Source organism: Taeniopygia guttata, chromosome 2 (assembly GCF_048771995.1).
Source record: "Taeniopygia guttata chromosome 2, bTaeGut7.mat, whole genome shotgun sequence".
NCBI classification, from domain to species: domain Eukaryota; kingdom Metazoa; phylum Chordata; class Aves; order Passeriformes; family Estrildidae; genus Taeniopygia; species Taeniopygia guttata.
This window is the reverse complement of record NC_133026.1, coordinates 129709789-129731621: the sequence shown is the minus strand read 5'-3', so window position 1 is coordinate 129731621 and position 21833 is coordinate 129709789. Positions and strand designations below refer to the sequence as shown.

The 21833-nt window shown below is 42.1% G+C and overlaps 1 protein-coding gene across 1 annotated transcript in view; it reads right to left on the bottom strand.

The window, feature by feature from the left end:
- LAPTM4B (lysosomal protein transmembrane 4 beta) overlaps nucleotides 1–20658 on the bottom strand; it is a 59881-nt gene extending 39223 nt beyond the window's left edge. Inside the window, exons 1-2 of the mRNA XM_002198770.7 lie at nucleotides 20478–20658; nucleotides 1352–1463 (exon numbers count right to left, since the gene is read on the bottom strand). Of these exons, the coding sequence (XP_002198806.6) occupies nucleotides 1352–1463; nucleotides 20478–20573 (208 nt within the window). The 5' untranslated portion in view covers nucleotides 20574–20658. The remainder of the gene's footprint in view (nucleotides 1–1351; nucleotides 1464–20477) is intronic.
- Between the last annotated feature and the right edge of the window lie 1175 nt (nucleotides 20659–21833).

Here is a 21833-nt window from a genome sequence, read left to right as displayed (position 1 = left end):
TTCAAGTGTAGATGAAAATCCCCAATGTACTTTATCTGACAGCTACTGCATTACAAAACAGAATTACAATTTTAAAGCCTTGGGCACTGGCAGGCCTCTGATGTCAGCTATATAAAACCACACTGACAGACAGTTATTACCAAGGTTAATCTCTGAGAATTAGGACAGGGCAGTCAGTTTTAATATGTCAGAATCAGCTAGGAGCCCATCTGTATCTACTATGGTCCTTACTTTCTTAAATCCAGTTATATAAAAAGATTTTTAGTCTGAAGTTGTAGGTGGTTTTTCAATGAAGACACAATAAAGTAGCAATCACCCCTTATCATTAATTCAATGTAGACCCTCAAGGCATATTTGCATTAAAGACTTTGTGGAAATAAGCATCCCTTAAATGATACCCAGCATCTCTGACACAACAATCAGCAATTTTTTTCCTCACGTGTGGGGCTATTGCTTCTCCTACAGATATTTTTATTGACTTCAGTAGGAATGAGGAAAGGACTTAGAACCTTTAGCTGTAGATGGGGGGATTCTGAGCAGAAAGACACAAGTGTGATTAGAAACAAACTTTGTTTCAGACTACTATGAGAAATGTTGAATGTAACCATCTTGTGAGCAGAAATGAAAATAAACAGACATTTTTATCAAAATCACATTGAGGGAAAACTTTACTAGATAGGAATTAAACAGCTAAATCAACAAACCACAAAATAATTTCAAAAAGTTACGGAACAAGGAAACATTTTCAAAGGATAGGAAGTTCTGTAGGAGACAATAAAGGGCCTAGTTTACCCTTCTCTGAAACTATATTGAAGATTTTCAGTAAGAGAAGGAATTTCTCTGTGCTTTTGTTAATATGCCTGTACAGTTGGTATTTGTATTTTCATCTATTCGAGCAGGTTTGTGCAAGTCATGCCACATGCACAGGGGGTGCATGAACACATCAGCACAAACGAATGCACTCAGCCCTCTGAACAGCAGCGCGTGTGCAGGCACTTGGGACGTGGTGCTGCGACATGCAGAAACTCCATATCTCCCTCTGGCCTGCAAAATTCCCCCAGGGCTTTCAGCACCATGCTCAAGGATACATCTCCCTGCCAAGGGCTGGCTCTGCCTCTGCCAAGCCAGGACACAGCAGAGCAGATGGATTGATTACTAATGGGTAGGTGGCAGATAAGGTTACTACTAGGAAACAAGTTTGAACTGTGTCATGACACCTTTCACGATAAAAATGCATCTGTAAGATACGAAGGTGAAGCAATAATTAAAAGGACAGTAATTACTGAAATGATAGGACAGTTACATAAATGCTGGAGTAATGAATGCTAATAATTAGGGAATTTGTACTTACTGGCATCATCCATAAATTCAAATTCACCCCCTAATTCAGCACTAGTCAGGTGGTACTGGTCAGGATCAGTCAGGGCACTCAGCAGAATCAGCAAGACCACTGAATTTATAATCTACAGAGAGGAAAAAGGGAAAAGGATCAGTGAAAGTAATCCATGAAAAACCTCGGGGCAGCACATACCCACCATATTTCACACCAGCTATGACAGAGACTGTTTTCCAACTGTACAACCATAGTATTTTACTAACACTACAATTAATTTCTCTAAGTTAGTGTAAGCAGGACTTCTTCCCTAAGTGGCAGCATGAAAATTATACAAAATGTCGATGGATTGCCTCTTTTCATTCCAGCTCTATTCCACAGCAGGAAAGTTACCACTGCTCTTTCAGACTATAAAACACATTAGCACATCCACCAGGCATTTTGATGTTATTACAAATGGGTGCTGTAATCAAGGACTATCAGCATGGCAGAACTAGAATTGGGGACAGACCCTGTAAAATTGCTAGATGATCAAAGAGGAGCTCTATTACTGGAAAGGGCTGTGTTTTCAGAGGCCATGAGTGAGGAGCTGGTTCAGGTGAGCTGCTAAATTAGGAGGCCTGGGGGGTGGAAGGAGGTGGCAATGTGAGCCCCGTGTCTGAGTCTCACATTCCTATGTCATATGGCACAGATGGACATTCACACCACCAAGAAATGCAGTAAGTGAATTAAATGCCAAGAATATCAAGTGATCCAACAGAAGCGGATTGTCAAGTATCAGCTATGAACGGATTGGAGAGGTAGCCAAGAGCTGTATTTTAAAACAAATCTGAACAAAATGCTCATATTGCTTTGAAGTCAAGAGAGCTAATTGCAGAAAAGAAGATTGCTCAGCATGAACTAATGCAACCAGGAGAAAAGCTTATTCTACAGAACTAGGAAGATAACTGGTGAAGAAGAAAATGGAAAGAAGAATGCTGAAAACATTACACTTAGAAAGATGGATTTTATTGCTTTGGTTCTCACTTCAAAGTCATCCTAATCTGATTACAGGTTACCAACAGCAACAAGAAAGTGTAGGTGTAGCAGAGGTTATTTCAAGACGTAACAGGCCAGATAATTTTTCAGGTAAGATAAGTCCTTTTTGATAGGTAAATTTCATCAAGCCTAGCTGATACCAGATCTATTAGCAATCTTTGAAAACTTCTGAGAATAGATTGACTTCACAAAACAAGAAAAGAGCAAGCACAGTTTATGTATTTTCAAAGCAGGAAGGTCATGTAATGAATTTCTAGATAGACTGTGAGAACAAAATAAGAACAGATAATCAAGCAGTCTCCCCATTAACACTTCAAATTTGTATGGTAACAAATAACAATCACCATGGGCTTGTCAAGGACAAACTGCAAGTAAGTTCTCTTATTTTCCTTCTCTGACAGAGTAAGAGGCCTTATGGACAGGGCAGAAGGCATAGATAACATCTCTGCATCTTAGCACACCTTTTGACATTATGAGATTCTCACAAATGAGCAAGGAAAACCTGGTTTGGTTGAATGTGCAGGAAGGTGAATGCACTGCCAGCTGGATAACTGTACTGAAAGAACAGCTGTCACGGATTTAAGGATTCACAGCTAGCAAAGAAGATATATTAATTAGGGTTTTCCAGTATCATTGAGAGACTTGTTGTTTTAAGTGACTTGTAACTTCTACCTTTCTCTAATTTGCAGACAATGCCAAGTTGAAAGCACTCTGTGAAATAAGATTAAAATTATTTTGACAAACTAGAGCAGAATTCAGATAACAGAGCACAATTCAGCAACAAAAAGCATAGAGAAATACATTTGTGAAGAACTTCAGAAGAACACAAGGCAAAAAAACTGAGTAAGCGACAGCTGCTCAGAAAGGAGTCCGAGTATGGCAGTGAATTAACTGAACACGACTCAGTGGAATCCCATAAGCTCATTTTTATGGCTACATGGTGCTGGGCAGTGCTACAGAAACCTGGGCATTAGATGCATAAACTATCCCCCCACTTGCCCTCCACAGGCCTCTGCAGAAAGTATTCAAAGTCCTTCTAAAATGTACAAGGAAAAACCCTGGGGAGGATCCTGCATCAGAACAGAGGGTAGTGAGACATCTGGAATGTAGGACAGACAGGGAAAAAACTGAGGTTACTTAGCAAAGAAAAGGTAGGGGGAGGTGCTCTCAGTCTTTTATGAGCAGAAAGGTGGGGAAAAACAGCAAGGCAACAGACCTTCCTCCAGATGCACTGGGTAAACAGATCTGAATCATAGCAAAAGAAAACTGAAATTAAACAGTGTGGTGAACAATAAGAAGCAGATGGAGATTGTCTGGAGGGGGTTAGAGACGGTCATTACTGCATGTTTACATAGAATAGTTAAATAGCTTTTTGTTGGGAACGCTGTAGCATGATCTTTTCTTGGCTTTCTCATGGTTTTGAAGACATCAGATAACTACCAAAATTCAAAGTTACATTCCATAAATCTTACTGGGTTTTAATCTTACCACAACCTAGTTCTTGTTTTATACTCCTCTGTGGAAAGCTAGAAGATATAAGCCAGTAATAAATATGTTACCTAAGAAGACTACTCAAAATGTCCAAGCAGAAACCATAAATGCAGAGTGTTGCTATTTTAAAGACATACTTTTTGGGTACAGATATCGCCAGAAAATTCATAAAATAATGACCTAGGCACTCTACTTTCTCCTTATGGATACATCCTGATTCAGATTATGTGATTGTCAGCATTGCCTTAAATTCTGTGTAAGACATAGATTGTGTTTGCCTGACCTGAAGTCTGCTGCAGTCAGTAGGAATCTCTCTAATGCTCTTTTAGTGCATTTCTTTTCTGTTCTATCAGTTTGTTCTCTTGAGATTCTCATAAACATCTGACCACTTTCCAGCTGTGCTGTTAGCAGTGCAAGTGAAATACACCACATGTTTGTTTGCTCCTCTTTCTCCCAGAAATGTGTGCACAGTTGGGTGTATTGTGTTCATTAGGGTTTTCCTCCTGTTTTGAAAGTTATGTGACTGTTGAATTTTGAAAAATGCTGTGATGCATAAATTCTGTGTGTTTAAAAACTTACTGATGTAATGTTTTCCAAAGACACACAATCAAGGACAAGAGCATAAAAAATTATTCCCTTTGGTATATGCAGCTGGTATGAGAGTTGAAATCTCCATTGCAGGAAAAGCAAAAGAGATTCTTTTGATAGGGCCAAAATTTCCTTCAAGATGTTTTACATTTCTTCAGCAACAAATAGTATAACAATCAATTAGCAATGCTTAGAAAGCATTTCAATTATGCAAAGTTCCAGGAAGCCACTAAACCCTGTACCCTCCCAATGAGACACGCTGTCCTCCTTTCATGGATGGAGAAACTGAAAGGTGTCCATGGCCATTCAGCAGTGGGGCTGCAGCAGGATGCTCTCCCTGGAATGGGGTAAAATAACTTGAACAGTGTCCTGTTTGCAAAGCTAACAAAGAAGGTAGACAGAGAAGGGGCATTCACACTGCTTTTGGTGTTGAACAATGGCTGAAGCCAAGTTGGAGTCAATCCCCAAGTTAAACGTTCTGATAGTGAGATGAAAATGTGGTAGACCTGGTAAAATACGTGGATAAAGGAACAAACAAGTGAGACTGCTGATAGTTTATCTAAAGGTCCTGAGCTGACACGGCTGCCTGGAGACAGAATGGCTGATAGACAACCACCCAGTCCCAAACTTGAACAGCAGGGTCTTCTACCACACCCCTTCTTGGAGTGCATGTGTGGGCACTTCTCCCATGTGTGGGGGTGCCCTTCAAGGTTACCTTTCGAGGCTGAGTGAAAGAAACGGGCCCTTGGTCACTCATATGGGTAACATCGATCTGTTAATAATAATTAAACATCAATTAATAATTTTTTTGCTAGCTTTAATACAATTACTTCGGTATTGCTTCATGGTGTACTATAATCATTGTTATAGCTCCTATATTGTGTAGTAAATAATTCTCTTTAAGATAATTTTGTGTAATCATTATAATAATAAAAAATTACATATATTTATTTAAATATATTTGCCTTGCTGTTCTTTATCCTGTGGGACAAAGTTGTATAAAGGTTCAATTATACCTATATAATCCTTTAGACCTAAACTGTTGACAAAGTCGAGGGTTAAGATTAGATCCAGCCATACCCAGACTCCTCCATGAAGAGTTTAAAAAGCAAGGGGATCCTTTCTACACCCTGTGACTCAACAGGAGGGTTTCTTTAATAAACTTTACCTGGAGCTCCCACTCTGCCCATGACAGGTGTTCAATAGGAATAAAATACAAATTGCACTATCAAGTCAGAACCGTGACCACTGGGTCCTACAGCTGATTGCAGCCCCAGTGCTGCCAGGGGCTCAGGAGAGGGGCTCTAGAGACACTTACAGGGCTTATTCCACCTCCACAGCCCCAGCCTGGGCCTCTCCACACCCTGCCCATGGCCCAGGACCCCAGGCAGGTCAGCCTGGGTGATCAGTCTCTGTCCCAGTGGTACAGCATGACACCAGTCTGCAGCCACGTTTCCTGGGTGGACCCTGTAAAGGCATGTTGCAGCTTGTCTTCAGCTGTGTCCCTGGTCCCAGCTCTCTTTGCTTTTGGTTGGCCTCCCTGGTTTATCACTTGTCCTGCTGGGGCTGTTGGTGAACCCCATGATCAGCCCCAGTTCTGCTTCTGGGCCCTGCAGGATGGTGTTCAGAGTGCCCTAACAATACACCGGACAAAGAACCTACAGAAAGTGCTAAAAATGCCCAATTGTGCCCTTATTCTGATAATGAAATAAAATAATTATTTTTTGCAAAATCTCAATATCTTGCTTCTCTGGCAGCCAGATGGAATTACATCCACTTTTATAATCAATGAAGGGGAGGAAAATAACAGCTTTATAGAGACCACAGAATGTATGAAGCCAAGTGGAAAGAGGAAATATTATGGAAGAGACATCCAGATATTGCAGCAGTAACTGGAGCTCCTGCTGTGGGCTTACAAAACATAATTTCAGATTTGAGTAGAAGACACTCTAAACAGCAACACCTGTGTGAGGAAGATGCATGCAGGCATGAGCAAGACAGGCAGCAGGTGATGAGACTGGGACTGACCACCAGCCACTGATGCTGCTTCCACCTGCACTGTGACAAAGAACCAGCAGCTTCAGCACAATGTGAGGCAGTTCTGATGGAGACAATGTCCAGTGTTTCTGATGCAAGGACACAACCTCATGTCTTCCACTGGCAGCATCCAGCAATTAGAAACTATAAATGAAAATTTCAGACTTCTATTGTCAATAAATCACCTTTTTTCCATGTCATTTGTTACAGAGGTCAGCAGTGAATCACGGGAATAAAATGCACTGCATCAACAGGTGACCAGAAAACAACTATCACTATAATTTCAGTGACTATAACTTTTGTAGAAGTGCAGCTGCATGGTATCTATCCCAGCTTATCTAAAATAAAATTAGTTTCAGTAGCTCCTAAGAGCATGCCATTAACACCAATCTACTGATGATCCCTAACTCAAGCAGACAGAGAAATGCTTTTGCCAGCAACTTACATAAATGTCAGTAAACACTGAAAGAATTGCCAGGAGTTATAATGGCTTTCAGTCAAGAGTCAAAATAAAATAGCTTTGTTAAAGGAGTTTAGAAGAGGAAATATTATGCTCACTTTAAATCAATACATTGCATTAAAAATGTTTATATTGAAGTCTATAGGTTCCCCTCTGCAAATATTCTACTACAGTTCTCCCAAGACTTTCTAATGCAGTGAATACCTATAGTTACAGGAAAAAAGAAGAGGCCCACCCAGCTTTTTTTTCTATTGAGGGTTCAATTTATAACTGAATCCATGCATGTTGCAGTCTGAGTGTTATGGGTGGTGAAAGATGTTCGTAGTTTTAATTCTGTGACTGCTTTCAGCCTCACTGAACTCAAGAGAGATCCACTTAAGCACTCTCCTTAAATCTCAGCATAGGTGGAGAACTAACTCCCTGCCTGTGCCCCTTTTCACAGTTCCAGAGCTGGTTTCATGACACTGTGAAACCCTGTAATATGTAAGAACTGGCACACAGAGTTCTAGCATATTTTTAGTATGCCACAAAACTGGCATGGTTTAGTTTGTTGTTCCCTCCAGAGATACTAAGGAAGCAAATTGCCAAAGACATTAATTTTAGTAGTAAGAAATCCTAAACATATTTAGTAAAACTTAAGAAAATCTCAAGCAAAACCCATGTACCCTCGCCTCTGTTTGTCTCCAAAAACCTCAAGGCAATTTTATGAGTCTAGGTACCTGTTCTCTACAGAAATGATAGAAACAAAGCATCAGTCGTAAAATACTTTTGCTCCTTGAAACTAAACAGAAGAGTATTTTCTAATACTTGGATATTTGAAGTCAGTACCACTATCAGAAAAAGTAAGAATGAATGGAAAATGTCTAGTTAAGTATTTCAATGTCTAATTCTCCCTATCTACTTTTCCCTTTTCACTAAGTATGTTCTTTGCATATTTTCTTCATTTTTTCTTTAGGCATAGAAGATGTTAATAAAAGCAAGAACACATTTTTTCATCAAAAGGACAAAAGAACTCTATAAAGAAAAAAAAAATCAGGTTCAGGATTTAACTAGCTCATGGTAGATTTGCACTATCTGGAGTGCCTTTCCCAAACTTCTCTGTTAGTGTAGATAATGAATTAAGGCTTATTGTCCCATACAGGAAGATTTTTCTGTCTGTTCTTTGTCTCCCTGTTAGGCAAAGTTTTGTGTTTGTTAGTTTTCATTGGAGGCTTTTTCTGAACTCTGACTGAAGAAGAAACAAGGAGGCAATTTTACCAATAAAGGTTTTAAGCTGAGTGCTGTGAAGAGCAGGCAAATAGCACACAAGAAACAAGATGTCCCTTCTGCATACCCAAGTTTCTTCTCTAGTCTCACAGCAGTGATTCAATCACTTTCCCTCTGGGGGCTCAGGAGCTACATCTGAGCACACCACAGCCACTGCAGGAATGGAGGAGCAGGAGAACCCTGGCTATCAGTGTAGACACCTCTCTCTTTTTTTCTGCTGTGTAAGCCTTCTGTCTCATGCTAATGAAACTGTTTCAACGTTCCAGCGCTTGGGGACAAGCTGCAGATGTGTTAGTGATGCACAGCTTAATGAGTGGTCCAAGTTAGAAACCCAGACACCCTCAATTATCTTCTCATCCAATGGAGCAAAACAGCCTGAACACAAACAGAAAGAGGGACACTTGAACTTGGGTTAAAAGGGAATCCTTCACCCCTTTGACCAGTGAAACTCATTATCAGGCATTATTACTGAAGCCTAAAGGTTGAAAGAATTCAGAAAAGGATGAGCTATTTATTAAGAAAATGCAAGTGTTTAGTCATATCACAAAAAATCTTAAAAACAAAATATAAGCCCTCCTGTTTCAGGTGACTGCCCAACCTTAACATTACAGGACAATAAAAGAAAATGTTGTCCCTGAACAAGTTGTTCTTTCTCCCTGTGTGGTCTCTCAAAGCATGGTTCTGGGTGCTATCTGAAATATTGCACTGGAATAGGGAGAGCTTTAGTCAGGTCAGAAGTAGCAATCAGGTTTTTATATACTTTAATTTGGAGATGATGGGTTAGAGTCTGCAATTCTTGTTGCTATTTTTCCATGCCACTTATGAGACAGCACATTACAAAGTCCGTATTATAGAGAGCATGTAATAGAAAGCTGCATAAAATATTTCAATCAGACTTTAAACACAATTTCAGCTTTGATTGCTATGACACTAAACACTGAACTTTAAAGACTATGCTGATTAAACTGATATATGAAGTCCACGATAATTACTAGCACTCTTCCATACAAATGACTCAACTACTGCCTACTGCCAGCCTTTTACCAGGCTTAAAGCCCAAACCGCAAGAGGTCTGTTATTAGTGAAATATGGTAATGGTTAAATTTATTTTCAAAAAATGGATGGACAGATTGTGCAATATGCACATGAGAGGTTTCTGCCTCCCTAGCAATAGTTTGTTATAAACTTGTGAGAGACTGAAATGTTATAGTTTGTGGCTTAAATGTTGTTATTAAGGATTTTTCGCCCATTAGGGCAAAACTGTATAAAGAAGCTGCAACCACCAAAGCTCTCCCCTCTCTGAAGATGCCTCAAGAGGGGAACTTGGGACTGTGAGTTAAGCTGCCTAAGGGAACTTGAGATAAGATAAAGGTGACACTATTGTTCAGTCATTTCAGGTTTAGGGAGAAGGAGACAAGAGTGAGTGAGAATGAAGTATCACCCAGAAAGCCAAACCCAGCAGCTGTCCTGAAAATCAGCTCTGGCTGGGTTTGAGGTCAGGGAGGCCATAGCCCACAGACTCATCTGCTGAATTTGCCCAGATTCCCTCCCAATAAAGGGGGCAGGAGGAAAGTTTTGGGTGTCTGGCATAACCTCAGGTCAGAGACAGCAAACACTCATCCTCCCTTACACCAGCCGGCTCAGCTGTGAAACCCCCAACACCACAGCCCACATCCACAGGACATTCACGTAGAGGCAGCTGAGGGGGTGCCATAATCCATCAAAGACCCCCCAAAGTGCTCCCCAGACTTATTCCTAAGGCCTTGCACCAGAGCACTGCACTGGATGCAACTGCTCCAGTCTGTTGCAAGAGGCTGTGTCAAACTTGTTCCTGCAGGGGAGGTCCCTGGGCATCCCCAGCTGGCCTGAGTCTATATTAATCCATTGAGCTCTGTGTTTTGCAGGACCCTCACCACCAAGAAGACCAGAGGAACAGGATCAAGAGGACACCATCAGGATCCATGGAGTGGTGATATGTTCTACTTAATCTGTCTCACTTTCATGCTCTTCTTCTCCATCCTCCTTTTTCTATTTCCTTCTATTTCTTTTTACCTCCCATTTGCTGTTAAATAAAATCCATACTACTGATTTTGGCATATGGTCTTGCTTGCACCTTAATTTGGGCAGAGGCATCTCTTTCACAATTTTAATAATTGTATCATAACATTATTTAATCTTAGTCCTTCTCTGGTTTAAGGAAATAAACTATTTGTATACAAATGTATCAGTGGTCTTTGTTACTTTTCCATGGTATTAAAGAACGTTTAACCTGTATCTAAGGAAAGCCCTTAAAATGATTGCTGAGGTCTTCTGCCCAGCAGGACCTCTAGGGAAATATTTATGGAGGAATATAATCACGTATACAATTATATCATTGCCAGATAAACTCACAATTTCTCCTAAAGGTCATCTTGGTTCAGGATGCAGTGGAGAACTAGCAAAGAATTGGTATGACATAAAACCTTATTAGAAAAAGAGTTGTTCAACTGGGATTTGTTTGGTTTCTGCAATTGTCCTTGACTTCCAAAAATGCATGTTTGAGCCCCGCAGGTGACTGTGAAAGCTTGAGGGCAGACCTGCTAAAGTGTCACTGTGATGTGAGTTGTGGCAGCTCCCACAGATCTAGACTTTTGTGTGCACTTGTGACAGAGGATGGGCCAGGCAGCATCATTGTAGCTGCTTACCTGGGCTGGACTGTCCAGCACCCACTGGCCTGGCCAGCACACGGATTTTGTGTCCTTCAGCCACTGCAGCCCCCAGCGCTGTCTGTGCTCAGAGTCCCCTCCACCCTCCTTGGACTTGGCCACTGCACTGCTGAGAGGACTGTGCTCTGCTTTTGAGAGCAAGCCACATACAACCACTTCATTAAAAAAACAACCTAGCAAAAACCAACACCAAAACACACCAAGTCTTTGATCCATTATTTTTACATAGCCACCGCTGACAATATCCACAGAAGCCATACAAGTGACTGCACCCTTGAAGCACTCTGCAGCCCAAGGCAGGGATTTAGTTATGCAAGGAAGAAGTGGAAGGTTGGTACAGTACAGATAATTACTGAAATAGTAAAGAACACGATCACATGTATTCTGTCTGGCTGGCCACAGCTGTTTCACTGTTGGGAAATGCATCTCTCCAAGGTGAAAATCTCCCACAAACCTGTGTTTCTGCCAAAAGCGTTTGCCCTGTTGTTTTAAGCAGCTTAATATATCTCTGGATGGAACAAGACCTTGCTCAGCACATGCCAGCAACAAAATGAAAAGCAGTCACAGCACTCTCGAAACCCTTTCAAGGCTGAGTACCAGGATGACAATACTTAGAGCTGACTGCAGACACCTGAAAAAGAGCTGACCCACAGGAGGTCCAGGAACAAGTCCATGCTAGGCTCAAGTCCATATTAATTCTTCAGGGGTGCCCTCCCTGGCAATTCACCTCACATGGACCAAGAGCACTCTCTCACACCTTCAGACACAAGTGTGGGTTTTTACTTCTTATTCTGCTGTTTGGAGATTTGGGACTTTAAACCTCCAGCCCTGCTTGAGAACAGCACAGAAATCACCCTGCACATCTTCAAGCTTTGGCCACTTTAAACTTCCAGAGTTTTACAGTCAAGCCACAAGCCTAACAATAAAACAAGAGAAAAAGAAAGCAATCAAGGAAATTAATTCCTGGCTATTTTGCAACATCCGTTCCATATGTCCAAGAATATATAAGACTAATTGCATTTTCACTGACGTCAGTCTAATCAACGATCAGTTTAGGAAGCTTAATGTGCTCTCCTCTGGCTCACTAGGAGATACATATTAACCTTCAGCAGAACTTTCAAACACATTTTACTTGATTAATGTAATACCTCCTCTCCTTTCTATAAATATATTCATGATTTTTTGTATAAAAACCCAAATGTAATTATAGCGTACTGAACTCTTAATGGGATTCTTTCCTTCAACAAGCATTTATGTAAACTTTGCTCCTCTTACAACCAACCATCTGTTTTGTCACTAGAGGGAATTTATTAGCCAATTGAAGGCCTTAATAAGAAAAAAGAGGTATTTTACAAAGGTTTGCAGTTTCTGAGCTGATTATTGTATTGATTACATGAGACAACTGTGCCATTATCAAGACAACTGATGCAGATTATCAGCTGTCATTGCAATGATTACATACTCTATTTTATATCCTCAAATACCTACCGTGGTATTTGAGGATATTAAAAAAACTGCCTATGTTAGGGGATTAGAGCTTAAAGACATTTTCATAAATCCTTGTGTTGTGTAACAGACCAATAAACAATTCAGTAAGTCCAAGGGCTGCCCAAAAGACATTTTCAAGATATTTTATCCCTCCTCCAGTGACTTGAAAGGTTTTTACAAGAAAAAAAAAAACATTTTTAATGTTTTAATATCATACTGATGTATGAGAGGGTCTGGGACAAACTAATAAAATGCTGCTTCTACTTTTTTCTGCAGCACAGGAAACACACAAATCCAGCTATTTTCACCTAGAGCAGAAAACACAGATAACTTGGGATATGGTGCACCAATGAACACAGCCTTTGTTCAGATAACCTTTTTGGCCTGTTCAGGGATGGATTCTGTCACACACAGGTAGGCTCTTTGCAAGCTATTGTTAGCTAAGCTAGAGTGATTAGGCTCTTTGCAAGCTATTCTATTGATTGTGCCATTTAAATTCCTCCCACGTGTTCCTTTATTTTGTAATTCAACTGAAAAGTGCCTGAAGCATGAATTGGAGAAAAAAAGCTGGGATAAGGTCCAGCACTGCAGAAACTAACCTGGGCCTGTGCATAGCACGAAAGAGTTCTGAAAGAGTTCTTAAAGAAGTTCTCCGGATGCCACTCTTGAAGCTAATAACTGTTAAATTATTTAACAATGTCTCTCTAGAGAAGCTACAATCAGAATATAGTTATTGAGAAGGTCTTTCAGGTAAGATCATTTTGTTCATTTTGATCATTATTGGTCTTTAGTTTTTACTATGACATACCTAAAATTCATACATGTGGTTTCAGTTTGTTAAGAAAATACCATACAGGGCCTGAGCAGGTATTTGTGTGCAGAATCAGTCATTTTTCCCCCCCCAGAATTGAAGGTAATGAAATGGATGTTATCCAGTCCAAGAGCATAAACCCTGAACCTCCTTTGACTCCAGTCTCAGCTGGATATTCAACATGTACATCAATCATCAGGGAAGCCTTTAAAAGTAAGATTAATATTCTCCTTTATTCATAATGAATTCCAAGTTTTCTCTCCACTCTCCACAACAGCAAGCATGTACATAGCAAGAGTCTAATGAGTTACTTGGGAATGTTACTGGCTTTTCCATGACCTTGTCTTTCATCTTATGAAGTGCAGACAATAGAAAAACTATTTTTTGTAGACATGGCCCTTGAGACATAAATATTTGATCAGTTCAGCTACTTCTATTGGAAGAATTGGGAATCTCAAGTAATTTCACATTATGACACCTTTACTTGCTAGTGGAGAAAATTAATGTACTGCCGACACTACATCTCCTACCAAGGGGTGGGAATTAGGAATGTCATTGGCATCACCCAGCTCTTTCCCCTGAGTATAGGGCCCAGGTCTTGGCCATGGAGGGACAAAAACCTGGTGAATCCACAGCAGGCCCCGGTCTGTAAGAATTCTTTCCCCACTGTGGGAATCCAGGACTTCCCTCTGGCTGCCCTGGCAGGTCTGGGACCCTGGCAGGGGATCAGAAACCCCCCTGTACAGAGCCCCGAGAGACACTGTCTGTGTTCTCTGTCCATGGAAAAGAGTTTTCAATCTTACAGGATGAATTACAAGCTCTGAGTGTTTGATAGAAGTAATAATTAAGTGTGGCATGGGTGCAAAAGTAAAATTTTAGGTTTCTAGATCAGGGGTTCAAAGGGGACAAGATGGAGGAAATTGGGTGTGTCTTGTCCTTTTTCTCCTTCTTCATGCCCTCCATGTTTCACTGTGATGTTGGCATTTTTCTATTGGTTTAGGCTGGGGACACACTGTTCAACGTAGATGATAGATATTGGCACATTATTGTAAATATAGCACAGGTAGTTTCTGGTATATAATGTTTGTAACATCCCACTGAGGGCAGAGCCTCACACGCTGCCCTGCAGGACAGACCTGCGGCAGGGCAGCAGAACATGTTAGAGATAAGCAAGAATAAACAACCTTGAAAACAGCACAGATGAATTATGGCTTCTTCTTTGGCAACGGGGCAGAAAGACAGAGACTTTCTACAATCTTGGATTCACCAATACCCACAGATTCCGACACCCCGGGGCCAACAAGACTGGGCTGTCACTGGCAGTGGTACAGGAGTGCTGCAGGATCATCCCACACAACCCCCAGCTGCATCCCACTGGCACAACATGGGAAATGACACCCCTGGCTAATATGAAGGAACTGAGCCTTCCGTGAGCTGGCTACTATGACCCTTCATAGAGACATAAAATTGAAAATCCTTTCTTTTAAGCCCACTTCATTCTATATAAAGACAAAGCAAGCTGATTTTCTAAGTCAAACACAAGGCCTCATATCTGTATTCATGAAAATTCCCACAATGTAACGCTGAGATAACACCTCAGGCTTTCTGATGGTGCAATTTTTCTCTTTTCGCAACTTCAGTTCTTTCAGTTTTGAAAATCTTGTGATTCTCTCAGGTTTGCAAATGATCAAGAACTTCTCCTTAAAATTTCTTTATTTTCCCTAAAAAGGCCTGTTCAAGGGACCCTCAGTTACAACTGTTTGCTGATGTGAGTAGTCTCAGGCAGTAAAGCTTGCAGGAGAGTGGACGGAGCAGCTTGGGAGGATGCAGTGCAGGGATATTTTGTTTACATGAGCAGTCACTGCTGATCTCTACCCCCTGCCAAGTAAGCCAAGATTACTGAAATCTTCTAACTGGTGTTTAAGCACATTGCTATACATGCTGTTTTGCATGAGGCTTGAAAAATACCAGGACATAAATGTGACCTAGTCACACAATATGAATTTTTATTCTCCTTTTGACATCAGATCAAGTACACTCTACCGATCTTGTCAGTGATTTATTAAAAAAATATGGATATTGATCTAGTACAGATATCCAACTGTGATGGACAAAAACTCTCTAACAGTTTAAAGTTAGAAAGTGTATGTTTATTTGATGCTGGGTGGGTGGGATAGCTCCCAAATACACACCTCACCTTCCAGGCGATTACAAAGTCTTTTTTATCCATACAAGTATTGAATACCCAAAATCCAAATATATATTCATAACTTTGGTACATCCCATTCCCTGCTTCATATGCTAATCACTTCAAAAGCTATTAAACACGCGTAATTTGTCCCTTGAAATGGGTCAGTGGTCCCTTTAATGAGGAGGGGTCCCAAAATGAGGAAGTAAATGAAGTCTTCCTAATTCTGCCTTTCTACCTTTTTAATGCAAATACGACAAATGAACTCTTGGTAGAACTCCCATTCCTTGTCTTCAATTGGTTTTAGAACAGAGGAGGCCCACAATTGTCTTATGTTCCTAAAAGCTATTTGTCAGTTTCTATATTCTTCATTATAAACCCAGCTAACTAAACATTGTGCTGACAAGCAATCAATTATTAGTTAACTACTAACTCCTAACTTCATCAAGGCCTACTCATTTATTTTAATTAACTCTAGTAAGGCTTACTTCTAACTAAAATCTTAGCTCCTCAAAAATCTCTACATTCCTTAAAAGTTACGTTTCATCAGGGTGTTCAACGTTAAATCAGTAAGACCATAGCACATTGTGCTTTTCTTTTCTTTTACAATATAAATCTACTACCAGTACATTTTTTTCATCATTAGGATTCAATCCTTCTATTAAAAAATGTCTGGGACAGAGATAGATATTAGACATGCTTTCAACAGTATATTCAGAAAAATCCAGAACTGAAATGTCACAATTAGCAATTCATGCTGAGCTTTCCACAAATAGCACCTCAAACATTTAACCTACCTTGGCTAAAAACTTTGGCTTGCTCTATTTATGTTCTTACTGCACATCCTTCAGTGAGAGCCACACAACTCGATAACTTGTGGTTATAAAAGGTTCTCAGCCTTCCATTAGTTTTTATTTTTAGCCCCTCAGGGAGCACAGAGGGAGGGGCAGCAGCTCCCCAGGCGTGGCAAAGCTGAATCCACAGCAGGCCCCTTCTGCAAGAATCCCTTCCCAGGACCACCAGCACTGGACTGGCACTGGAGGAGTTGCAGGGTCCTGGAGGGACTGTGGGACCTGTGCCCAGGGCTCTGCTGCACTGAGGCAGGTAGCAGGAGGCACTGGGCACACAGAGCTCAAAAAAGAAGACTCCTTCTTTTATTCTTTGTCCTTTTTTTAACTGATACCTTACAATTTCACCTTCTCCCCACCAAAGTCAATCAGAAATATCAGGATTACTGTTATCCCAGATGGTGTCAGTGGATCCTCAGGGTGTGCAGAAACCCCACTGTCACTGTCAGGAGAGTGGAAAATCCTTCCATGACACTGTCAGCATATCTGATGTTGCTCTTTCCTTGTGTTTTAGACAAGAAAAGTGGAGTCCATTTCCTCAGGAAGAAGACACGCTGTGTTTATAAATGCTGTCACTGACAGGGGTGTTGTTATTCTGGCTCACCAGCACTGACTGTGTCACTTGGGAACTGAAATGCCCTGGACTCCAGCACCCACTGGAGTTTTCCCCCAGACTCCAGCACCCACTGGAGACCAGAACTGAAGCTGGTTCATTTCAGAATTGTCACTGTCCTGAATGGCACAGTGACAAAATTCATCTATTGGAAGTGACTTTCTAATTTCCCTTGGTTTGGTTCTTTTTTTTAATACAATACTTGTAAGACTTTTGTGCCCCAAAAGGTTTCTGGGTGACTATATTGACCTCTGATTTCATGTTATAATACAGAGACGTGTACAGTCCATCTCAGATAAAACCACAAAAATTAATAAGCAGCCAAACCAAACTGGTCCTCAGGTTTGAAATAAACATTGACCCCCAGCCAGCCATAGTACTGACATTTTAATCCTCAGCATAATGTTTGTATTTAACATTGCAGCACCCCTTGTTAAGCTTTTCTCCCCAAGGCGGCACACTAGTTCCTCAAGTGTGGGCTATTCTATAACCCCACTAGATATTCTTTTCAGGAAATTTCCTCTAGCTAATCCAACCTTTACAGGTTACTTTTTACACTGAAGTACCTCAGTACGCAGTGACAGTATGCATATTGCACTATTATGCTATATTGCAGTATCATGCAGTGGTGTGTTATATTCTAGATGCAGTACCAATGGCTCTACCAGGAAAAAACTACTGAAACACAAGAGCTATAGAAACATTAGTATTCTGAGATCCATTCTGTTCTAAAATAAAGTTAGATATTTATTTCCCAGCTATTGACATGTTATGAGACCATTGTAAGTGTTTGTGGCTGCCATACTTGTGCTGGAAGAGCTCTCTGTTTCTGCCCCTCACTTTTGTGGGAAAACTCCCTCAACAGCAGCACTGATGACTCCATGTGCACTCAGCTTCCTGCTCTCCCCACTATTTGTGAGACCCCAAACACTCAGTTAAAACATTAAAACTAAAGAGCCCCCAGCTTATCGATGGGGGGTGGAATGTTGAGACACAGCACAAATGCTGTGCCAGCACTGCTCAGGAGCAGCCCAAACACTGGGGTGTAATCAACACCTTTCCAACTCCCATTGCACAGCGTGGCACTGGGAGGGTTGCTATGGGAAGATTAAGTCCATCTCAGCCGCTATTTTTTCCACATTTACTCAGACATTAAATTCTGCCTCCTGAAATTATGCTAACTCAAAACTGGTTTAACATATGAAAATGTTGTGTTAAAAGTCTGCCAAAACTTCTAAGCTACAGCTTTTTTCTCCTTCAGATTCTACTACTGAATCATTGTATTTGTTGTCATAGAATTAATAAATGTTATACCTCACAGGTAGCGAGAAATGAAAAAGCAACAAGAAAACTATTCATTCTCTAGTTTGATTTTCCTCAAGTAATTTCCTGTAAGGAATAATGGCAAAGAGTATATAGAATACATGTTGGCGTTGCAAAAACTCAGAGATGGTTTTTGAACTTTGAAGTAATGCTCATAGGTCATGTGTGGTTTGGAGTATTGCAATCACCCAAAATACATGCAGAGAAAAAAATGCCACCAGGACAACATCTATTTTAATGTTAACCCTCAGCAGCACATGGTAACCAAACCATAATTTTTCTTCTGAGCCAAAGAAATCCACTTGTATATGACTTGTCAACCAGATTTTTCAACCAGGGCCATTCATTCAAGGAGCTACTCCTTCCTCACTTTGTTTCCTAACATAATAGGTGATCAAAAAGGTTTTGCATTTATTATCTACATGCCTCTAAATATCTATTCTTAATGAATACATTTAAAATTCAAATACTTGCAATAGCACAAAAAGCACAGAAAGAAATGCGTATCGTATCAGTTTGAAGTAATTTAGAAATCCACCCTGAAAGCAAAAGAAGCGAGAGATGTAAATCAGGAAATACCTGCTCATAAGAAAGGAAATTTAAGACCAAATTTTGCAGTAAAATACTATGTGAAATTGGCCCACTGGTATTGAAATGTTTACTACAGATTAGGTAACAGTCTAAAAAGCTATCAGATTTTCCTTATATCCAAGCCCAGATGATACACTTCCCTCTTCCTCAAATAACTTTAGATCCACTGAACAGCTAAAATATCTGTATCCCTGTCTCTGTGGAGCCAATGTGAAAACGCTTCGTTCGTTCAGTTGAAGGTAGGAGGAAATAATAAGCCCCCTAGAAGAAATGTTCAAAAGCTTTCAGGTCATATTACAACTTAGCAAAACTTAATTGCAGCCAGGCAAAGAGAGGTATCTTTTACAATACTATCGATACTGGCTGTGGATGTTGCTATTAACCATATTTTATTAAACCAGGAGGAAGAAATGGTTCAACTAATGCACAGTTTTCTCAATGGTGAAATACATATTTTACAGGTCCAGAGCTAGCCAGGGGACCCCACGAAGACTTTTCATAATGGCAACAGAACAGTTTATATGATTTCTAGGACATAAATGTCAACCTAGCTTTTGTATTACACTGTTTGAATTTATTTAATGAGCTGTCCTACAGTGGAGGCAGCCTTGCATTTTTCAATTGCTTCTGCAGGGAATTTCAGTAGTTAGCAAATAAACCCAGGTCTAATCTGCTTCCGTCTGCAATCATTTGAAAAATGATGCTTGGCAAACACCTCTGCACAGCCTTGCCATCAGACAGAGATTGATTCCTCACACCGAGAGACTGAGCAGGCTGAGAGTGCATCTACGTTACGTACAGCGAACAACCAGTTCTTTTTATTCTAAAAACCCTGCGATTATGGCTGGACCAGCTCTGGGAAAACTGTTTTTCCCACATTGCGAAGGATGGGGAAACAATCGTCAGAGAGGAACTGAGAGCTCAACGCGGCTCCCCCTCACCGAGTCTTTCCCCGGGCCAAATAACTGAGCGTCAAGCAGCCTTTGGTTACTGCTGGTAACGCTGGTGCCTCCGGGGTAAATTCCTCACTCCCGTCCTGTAATCTGGCAGCAGGACGATATCTTTCTAGTACCTGCGAACTGGAAGGTTTCGGCTCCCTACCAGGCAGACCAAAACGCTACTGCCAAACAATTACCTGCCATAGAGGGGACAGCAGTGACAAGAACGCCCCTTTGCTTTATGAAGCAGCAATCAGAGATGATATAACATGATTTTCGGCGCGGAGAGCTCAGAGGCCGGGCAGCCTCGCTGGAGCTAATGCACCGGCGGGGCCCGTGTGCTGCAGCCAGCTCCAGCCTGCGACCACCCCGAAGTTCGGGGGAAAACACTCACCACAGGGGTCTTCACTTATCACATTTTCAACCCCCATACAGCTTTTGGGTTGAGGCCCTCCCGCGCCTGCCCGTGCACTGTGTGTCCTGCCCCGTTGCCCTGAGCCCCGAGCACGCACACGCTGCGTGCCCCAGTTTCGGCACAGCAGTGCCCGTGTCTGTGCCAGTGCCTGTGCCCGTGCCCGCCGGGCTGAGCGGCGGCGCTGCCTGCGCGTTAGGGCGCTCGAACAGCGCGGCTCCTCCCGAAACCCGCCCGGGCTGCCCGGGCAGCCGGAGCCGCTGCCATCGGCATCCCCGGGCACGGAGCAGCCCCTCGGGCTGCCCCTGCGGCCGGCGCCGAGCGCCCGGAGCCGGGGGCACGCTTACCAGGTACCAGACGCCGAGGATGATGGTGCCGGTGCGGACATGGCAGCAGAGGCAGCAGCTGTTGGAGTAGAAGCGTGCCCAGGGCGAGCTCAGCATCTCGGCGGCTTCTCGGAGCTCCGCCGCTCCGCGCCTGTGTCCGCGCCGTGCCGCGGGGCGGGGCCGGGCTGGGGCCGCCCCTCCCGGCGGGCGGGGCCGAGAGCACAGCGCGGCACTGCACGGCACAGCGCGGCACGGCACAGCACAGCACGGCCCGGCCCCGCCGGGCGGGCGGAGGGAGCTCGGCGGCCCCTGCGGGCACCTGTACCCGCAGCAGCCGCGCTGGAACGCGGGAGGGTTTGGGCTGCGCAGCCCAGGGCGTTCAGCGAGCTGGCAGCCCGGCCCCAGCGCTGCCGGGCCAGGGCCGCTCCCCGCGGGATGCGCCCCGGGGGATGCTCACCCGCTGGAATGAGCCCGGGGAGGACGAACCGGCTCGGCGCCTCCTTGGCAAAGCTGGTAGTTCGTCTTGCAATTTTCGCGTGGCAAACCAGCAGAAATAAACTCAATTTCTCTATAAGGAAAGATAATATCGGAGGAGGTCATGGAATGTTTTGAATTTACCCTAAATCTGTCACCATGAACATTTGTTTTCTTTCACAGTGTCCTCCTAATCCACTCCCAAAGCGGCTGCTCTTGGGGTGGCTGGAATTTCCTGGTGTAACTGATATACAAGGTAACATTAAGCTCATGGTCACTACCCATAGGTAATGCCCAGATGATGGTGGGGTGTGAGTGGGACAGGTATTATTAGGAGGAAGGACCCAGTCCTGCATATTCAAGCACTGATGCAGACTTGAACTGGACTTCCCACCAAGCAGATGACTTTTCGTGTTTTATTATTTAAGGCTTGCATTGTCTTCCAGATGAAATAATGAAGAAAATACTGTCAGAAAGTCTGTATATCTACCCTGACCCTAAGCATAATTTATTTACTGCCATCCATCTTGGCTTGCTACCAAATTCCACGATTTATCATCAAAATATAACATTGAAAATGCTCCAATGCTTCCCTATATGGTTGCTTTGGGGCTCTTCATTATTTCATACATACATACATCTGCACAGAACAGGAACTTCAAGATAAAAGCTAACTTGGCACAGACGAACATTTCTAACTATGCTTTATCCCTACTTATAAAGCCGCTATAGTAAATTAAATTAAAAATACTTTAAGTAGGAACTTTACATAACCTCTGTTCTTAGTTTGTCCTTTTAAAACTGGCAAGGGGTTGGCAGGGATTTTCGTATAGAAAAGGAAAAGCCACATAGCACTGAATTTATAATTATACCTGGATTCTATTCACAAGTCAAATATTTCAA